Below are 8,342 nucleotides of genomic sequence, written 5' to 3' on the forward strand. Positions count from 1 at the left end.
ATAGTCTTACGTGTATGGCTTTAATTGTCTGATTCCTGCTGTTTGAATATCAATGTTTAGTGGGTTGTTTACTCCATGATCGGGTGCCTCTCATATTTCATGTTAACACTTTAATTCAGATTTTCAGATTTAGAGATGAGCAGAAAAGGCACGGTTGTACTTTTCAGCATAAATCTTTAATTATCTTTAATGAACATGAATTGAAACATCCATCTAATGTGTAGGTTTACGTACATGAATGGTTAAATGTGTGGTTTGGGCTGTTTGAATATTAATGTTTAGCAAGTTGTTTACTCCCTGATCTGGTGCCTTTAGCTGGCATTTCATCATGAACATTTTGTCATGGGTCTTTACAGACAGTCCTAAACCTATGATCACCAATGTCTCTTGTATAGTTATTCGTCTGCTATTCCGGCCTCTCCTCCCCCATGTGTGTACAGAAAATGGATGTCTTACCTTCAGGTTTCTCCAAAACTTACCTTTCAACCTAGTCTGACTATCTTCAGTTGGCACTCTCTGCACTGTGAAGTCATGAAGGACTTTCCTCAGTCTTCTTGCAGTAGTTGTGCCTCCCAGATGTGAGCTCTGGGTGGCTGCTCTGGACTGGAGTCTGACAACCAAGCTTGGATAAGTCTTACTCAATCTGGGCGTGTTGATTGTCTGGAGCTGGCTGTTTGAATATTAACTCTAATGATGAATAATAATGGTTTGTTTGTTTGTTCCTTGAAATAGCCATTATGGTTGAAAACTTTTAGGTGCAGTTTTCATGTCAACCGCAATGGGGCACTTTTAGTTCATGTTTAACTTAGTGATTAGTGACACGTGATTAGTGATTGGTTAGTGACATGTTAGTTCAAGTGAAGTTACCTTTCGAAGAGCTAATTTTCCGTTTTGACACTTCTTCAAGCAGGTGCATAAGATGCATTTGAACCTTCGAGTTGATCCTTTTCGCAAGCTTGGTGACTTACTGGAATATTTGTAGCACAGCAGAGCTTGAGCAAAGAAATTCTGTCACTAACTTTTTGGTGTAACAGTGCAATGTATCAGTAAGTATTCAGTTTAATGTATGCTTCTTTCTAAACAGTGCGGTGTCACAGTGTTGGACAAGGAAGGACGAAGGAAAATGAGGAGGAAGAGAGGGTGAAGAAGGAGATTTTAAAGTTACGATGTAGGGAAAAAAAGGCTGGTGGGTGTGGCCATGGACAGGTGAGTTGATAACTTGTCCTAGTACCTTCTGTCTGGTATCCATGCTTTTCTGTTTTCGGTTTGCTCCTAATCATGCTTCTCCCCCAAAAAATAGTCTGGGTCCTGCAGTCCCAGCTGACTCATTTGTTCATTTCGTCCAGCATTTCAGGAAGAATATTTTTCTCACACAAAGTATTCTCAACTAAATACTTCCAAAGGCATGTTTGAATCCTGTTACCATGATGTTACAAGGGCAGTGGGGCTTGAATTTAAACTGAACTCTTGTCTTTATTTCAAGTGAATATCTAAATGCCAATCGTGTCTCCTATTAAAGAGCAGTAGAGGTCAGGTGCTGATGTGAAGACGGAAAGGCGTTGGCCTTGGAAAGGTGAGTTGGTAGCACCTTAGATCTCATCAGTCAAATTGGTTCTGGGATTTTTCAAAAATCGCTGAACTAAAAGTTCAATATGAAAGCAGAGTCTGCAGAGAATGTACTTTGGTACGCAATTTCAGAAGTTCCACCTAGGCCTGTGCTTTGATGATGTCCACTTGTTAGATTTAATGTTGAAATGTCGGAAAACCAACTTAAGGAGATGAATTGGGTATGGCCTTATGTATCTGGAACTTCTTAGATTTAGATAGTACTTGTGGCAGTTGTTAAAACAGTAACAACTTTAAAACAGTTACAGCCGAGGAAACAGATGCAGGTATTGTGCAGTTAATCAGTGATAATCTTTATTGACTTCACACATGTCATACTACATGCATTGATATACAGTCATTCAAACTTTGTGCTGAACCAAGTATGTCAACGAAGGTTCCACATTCAGGACTAGACATCTAGAACATTGCGTAATAATACAAAAAGGATAGATTCCCAAAAGAGTCAGATGTTTGAGATAGTGTCTACTATCTTTCATCAGTGACAATTTATATATAGTCTCAAGTGGTGTTGAGAATGTATCTTAGAAATTCTATCAAAACACCATCTGCTGATACTTATCATTTTTCACTTATCACTTATCAAGATCTACCATAATGCATATATGTAAAGATCTCTTAATCTCTCAAAACCACATCTGCTGACAATTATTCATGCATCAACATTCATGTAAATCTCTACTCTTCTTTTAACCTTGACAACTGATCAGGATGAATCCATCATCTTACATACAAAATGTACGTGCAATTTCAGTCCCACAAATGTGTTTTCTAAAATATGTCATGCATTTAGAAAATTATATACAAAATGCCATGCAATTTCAGTCCAACAATTAACGTTATGTCTTCCATCGTATGTCATAACATTGAATAAGTAACAATCATGTAATTTCATTGTTACAATAATTACTTATTGAAATAATCTGTCTACTAAATACTGAACAGATTTTAAGTTATATTTTTTAAACCTTTCTTCATTCAAACGAAATTAGAAGCTCAAATCAGCCTGCAGGCCGCTTTTCAATGAGATTATGTGGTAAGAGCTAATAGTCGAAAAAACTATTACAAAGATACGGACTACATAATTGAAAATTTGAAGTGCATTTTGTACTAATAAATCTATAAACATAGAGTAGTATCCATACTACTACAGTGCATGGTGCTTGCAATAGTAAAAGCATTAAATTTATCATCATTTGCTATGTATGACATATGACTTTTCATTGCTAAACCAGTGTATAATTGATTAATATAATTTCATGTAGTATCTCTATTATGTACAGTATAGCATGATTAATCAAACAATAAGTTTGGAAACTTAGGACTCAAAGAATAATTCATGAAACATAAGACAAAGGGTTTTGAAACTTTAAATCAAATTTGGTCGATAATATCTCCATTATTACAAACATGGTACCCCATTTGTCAAGTCAAGTCAAAGCCTTTATTTGTAGGGTGAGCACCAGGGCTGCTTATGTGACTTGATGTCCACAATTTTTCTATTAGCATTTTGTCTCGTATCTACCCCAACACATCACTAATTCTCCATCAGTAGACACTTTCAAATCTGGGTTGGCCAAGCACCTTGGCCTTCCCAGTAACAGCGGTTAGCCCCAGAGTAAGTCAGGTCAACACCCAGTGCAGCAACATTGTACATATCACCATTTATAACCCACTTATTTATATTTTCATTGTTGCACCAGTTATGTTTATCTTTTTTCGGATTTTTCCTTTTCACCATCACCACCACCATTTGCTGCAGCTGGGCATGACCCTGACATTCCCTCGGCGGTATGTCCCTCGCGGGGCCTTGCCGAGTACTGTATAGATGTAGATGTAGATATCATTGAGAAACTTGTTTATGGCCCTTAGCATGATATCTCATTTGTAATGATTACATCGTGGGTGGGTTGCCCAAAAGATGAAAAGTCATGATGCTTCCCACACCTTTCGGTGTGTATATATATGGGGAGCAGCGCCCACTTAAAGCTTTAGGCCACACAGGGCCACTACAATAGACCGATCCTGTCGAACACCATATCGAACGAATAGAAGACCAATAGAACCCCCTGTTCTATTCAGTCCACCTCCGTCAAAAACAGCGTTGGGGGGGCAGAAATGGCACGTGTAAAGTAGGGTACGTATATCTGGGACAGGTTTTCCACTGTTTTGGTTGAATGCATGCTCAGAAGAAAAAACGAATCTAAAAAGAAAATAGATCGGGCACTCAAGGGGAGGAAGCTTGTACCACATGCTGACTACTACAAAGTCCGCTAGCGCAGAGTTTCGTACCTTCAGTTACTGGCGTGTGAAACTGGTTAACTTGAAAGTGAGCAGGGAAGTAAAAGGTACATTTCAATTCTTATTTACTAGATACCATGCAGATGTTATGCATGCAGTCAACACAGTGGGAACCCTGTCACAGATATACGAACCCTGTTTTACACGTGCATCGGCTGCTTGTCAGAAACTGGGCGCTGATGCCGACCGACAAGGGAAAGCTATGCGGCGCATACCGCTTTAACATTGACCGAAAACATTACGCTCTCACCGCAACTACACCTACCCCCTCCTTAAACAACTCTACCTGGTGGATACAGCCTTCAACAAAGAAGACATGGCATTCTTATTTGGCCTGCTCTGAAAGGGTTTCAGTGCCACAAAAGCTCAACCGAAGTCAGTGGCATTATTTTCAACCTAGCCGCGGCAGCCATTTTTGGTCCGTCAAGCTCTGTTTTTGACGGAGGTGTTCGAAATCGAACAGGGGGCGTGGCTTTTGGATCGGTCTATAGGGTGCTGAATTCAAGAGGACCGCCTACTACATGTACACATATCGCTGCATTCAAAGATACAATTCCGCAAAATTTGGCTACCTTGCTACAGAGACAAGACTAAGCTTTCCATACGAATTACAGGAAATTCAAATAGCTTCCCTACATGTATGCCTTATGCAGATGAGGCATGCAGGCCCCTTTGCAAGTAGGGGGAATGGAGAGATCATCTTGATGATATTATTTTTACTGTTAGAATTGTATGGACCAAGAGCCTTGCCTTCAACCTGAACCTTTTGGGTTTGGGGTTTGTGGTGGTGGGCCCAAATTATCTTGGTGAGACTGCATGTCGGCTGGCCCTGTGGTGTTTGATGGATTTCTGACATTCAACGATTCAGTGATGGCCTGAGACTGACCCTGCCCTGACTGATCATGACCACTGCTTATTTCTGTACATGTTGGGCCATTTGGTGGTGTTCCCACATCTACATAGTAGTATTTGGCTGTAAGGCAGCTATAACTTGGTCATGTGATGGATTTCCAACTTTCAGAGGTTGAGTGTGAGACTGGCCCTGTCCTGTCTGATGATGACCACTGCTAATTTCTGCAAATGTTGGGCCTTTTGGTGGTGTTCCCACTTCTACATACGTAGTATTTGGCTGCAAGGTAGGTAGAACTTGATCATGTGATAAATTTCCAACTTTAAGAGATTGAGTGTTAGCCTGACACTGACCCTGCCCTATCTGACCATTGCCACTGGTCACTGCAGCTGTGGTGTTTGTGTTGGATTCAGTGATGGCCTGAGACTGGCCCTGCCCTGTCTGATCATGACCACTGGTCATTGCAGCAGTGCTGGTGTTTTTGTTGGATTTAATGATGGCCTGATACCGACCCACAACTTTGTACAGACAATCCAGCTTTGAGTTTGAGGCGGTTGGCACTGTGTTATATGATGGATTGCTAGTGTCCAAGGATTCGGTGATAGCCTGATACACTGTCTGTATAGTACCACTGACTGTTGCAGCAGGTGTAGTGTTTGTGTAGGATTCAGTGATGGCCTGAGACTCGCCCCGCCCTGTTTGATTATGTTGTTTGTCTATGTTTTTATCCTCAATGGTCACAACAGCAGCTGTGGCGTTTGTGTTGGGTTCCCTGCTGGCCTGAGACTGGGCCTGTCCTGTCTGATTATGTTGGTTCATATCTTCATACTGGTGATCATAATCACTGATCACAACAGCAGCTGTGGCGTTTGTGTTGCGTTTCGTTCTAGTCTGAGACTGGCCCTGCCTTGTCTGATTCTGTTGGTTCATAACTTCATACTGATGATCATAATCAATGGTCACTACAGCAGCTGTGGTGTTTGTGTTGGGTTTAGTGATGGCCTGAGACTGACCCTGTCCTGTCTGATTATGTTGTTTGTCTACATCTTGAAGTTCATACTGGTTATCATGACCACTATTAGCTGTGGTGTTTGTGTTGTCATTTGCATACTGGTTTGTGATAGCTGTGGTGTTTGTTTTGTGCAAAGCTAAATCAGTATTCCTCATCCTTCTTTTGGACCATATTATGAGAAAGATGACAGCAGTGAGAGTTACCACTGCACCAAGAACAGATAGAATGACAACGGTTAGGGGAGAACTGGGACCAGATTCATGGATAGTACCATTGGCGGCAAGAGTTGAAGGTAAGGGTCCCATTGTAACATTGGTGAACCCTTCCCATTCCATGTCACCTGTAGATGTTGACACTGCAGATGAACTGAATAAGTTCAGGGCATCAACAGCTGGTGTTGATTTGGTCAGGGCTTTACAGACCAGGTCTTCGGGACTGACGTATTGAAGTTTTTGTCCAGAAAGGTTGTCAGGTTGAGCACATGTTATCTGTCTTAGAACTGAAGGAGATTCAATCATTTGTTGCCTCAAGGGCGCCATCTTACAGTCACACTGCCAGGGGTTGTTGTCAATAAATAACTTAGGAATGGATGTAAAGATGTCATGGTCTGATAGGGGAAGGGTAGATAGCCAGTTTGAATGTAGGTCCAAGTGTTCGAGCTTTGTTAGATTTGAGAATGCATCAACCTGAATTCTGGTTATGCTGTTGGACCTCAGGTTCAAGATAGTAAGCTTGGGTAGATTTGAGAATGTGCCAACCTGAATTCTGGTTATGCTGTTGGAGAACAGGTGCAAGCTCACAAGGTTGGGTAGATTTGAAAATGTGCCAAGCTGAATACTGCATATGTTGTTGTTGTTCAGGGACACGTGTTGAAGCTTGGGCAGATTTGAGAATGCACCAACCTGAATGCTGGTTATGCTGTTGTGGTACAAGTACAAGCATGTAAGCTGGGTTAGATCTGAGACTGTGCCATGCTGAATACTTTCTATTCTGTTTTTAGACAGGTCCAAGGTTTCAAGCTGGGGTAGATCTGAGAATGTGCCAACCTCAAGTATGCGTATTCCGTTCTTGTTAAGGTTCAAGTATTTAAGCTGGAGTAGATTTGTGAATGTGCCAACCTGAATGCTGGTTATTCTGTTGGAGCTTAGACACAAGTTTAGATCTGAGAATGTGCCACGCGGAATACTGCATATTTTGTTTCTGGACAGGGGCAAGTATGTTGGATAGATAGGTTTGGGTAGATCTGAGAATGTCCCAACCTGAATACTGAGTATTTTGTTTCGGTGCAGGCACAAGTCTGTTAGCTTGGGTAGATCTGAGAATGTGCCATTCTTAATTCTGTATATTTTAAAGTTAGCGCTCAGGTCCAAACATTGAAGCTTTGATAGATTTGAAAACAAACCAGGCCGAATACTAAATATCTGGTTATCTTTATAAAATAACTGATCGATGGCTGGTGGGAGTTTCTTATGGATGCTGGTGATCATGAGGCCCTGGTTTGAGCATTGGCATTCATTTCGTGCGCAGCTGCCGCCAGCTTCTGGCATGTCAGGCCCCTTCAGGATGATGAGAAGGAAAATCAGCAGGTGTCGCAGCTTTCTCCCCATGTCGTCCTGCATTCTGGACAGACCAAGTACCAGGAATGAAATAACTTGAAGGGAATCAGAGATGGCAGACTTCACACCTTTTATCCATACTGCATTGGTCATACATAGGTCAAAAACCTACATGTAGATGCACACAGACAGACAGATAGAGATATACATAACGAAATAAATTTCTAGTAATCAATGCAAAAGTGGACTGTCGTTATTGCGACATTTGTAGGTTACTTAAAGGTGTACATGACCAGGCATTTGCATCATTATATTACTTCATGGAAATATGAGGTCTTCGAACTCTTGTTTTATCATTTTGAAGGCAAGTAAATAAGGCTTTGCAGGACCCTTAAGGAGGGTAAGGTAATATAAAAATAACATGAATGTAGTCTTTCTGAGCCTGGCTATCTGCATTCAACATTGGAAAATGTTTATTACCTCCATGAGAAGTGGAGATTGCTTTTGGCGTGAATGTGTGATTGTGAGATGTTTGACTGTGTTTCTGGATGTTTGTAGTCAGCATAACTTAAGAACAGCTGGATGGATTATGATGTTTTGTATGAAGGTAGGTCTTGGTAAGACGAAGGTCAACCTCAATACTGCCCCCTGGTGTGTGACCTTTGTAATGCAGCAGAACTTTTTAGAATCTTTATCCTAGATGTGCTATGTTTGGTCTTGATATTTTGGTGACAAATAGTTTCTGATGTCAGAAAGAAGGTCTGTAGGCTTGGGCTCTCTGGCAGCTTGCTCTGCTATACTGCAGGGGCATTTTTGTTAAAATCTTTTAAAGTGTATAACTGAACAAAGGAACCAACTTGAAGGCTTTTGTGATATTTGGCATGAAGGTAGCTTAGACAGGGATTTCCACAATGAGATGCAAATTAGGGCTGAATTTCCATAACCATTTTCCACATTATGATTTGAAACATATGTAACATAATTATGCAGGAGTGCC

General features: G+C 41.0%; 1 protein-coding gene across 1 annotated transcript; it reads right to left on the reverse strand.

Annotated features, from left to right (window-relative positions):
* Positions 1–3,366: 3,366 nt before the first annotated feature.
* On the reverse strand, positions 3,367–7,396 carry LOC136437946 (leucine-rich repeat-containing protein 15-like). The gene is made up of 2 exons (XM_066432543.1): positions 5,131–7,396; positions 3,367–3,446 (listed from the first exon to the last, which is right to left on the reverse strand). Exons 1-2 carry the CDS (start codon positions 7,394–7,396, stop codon positions 3,367–3,369), a joined length of 2,346 nt encoding a protein of 781 aa, XP_066288640.1.
* Between the last annotated feature and the right edge of the window lie 946 nt (positions 7,397–8,342).

The sequence above is a fragment of the Branchiostoma lanceolatum genome, chromosome 7 (genome assembly GCF_035083965.1).
Source record: "Branchiostoma lanceolatum isolate klBraLanc5 chromosome 7, klBraLanc5.hap2, whole genome shotgun sequence".
NCBI lineage: Eukaryota > Metazoa > Chordata > Leptocardii > Amphioxiformes > Branchiostomatidae > Branchiostoma > Branchiostoma lanceolatum.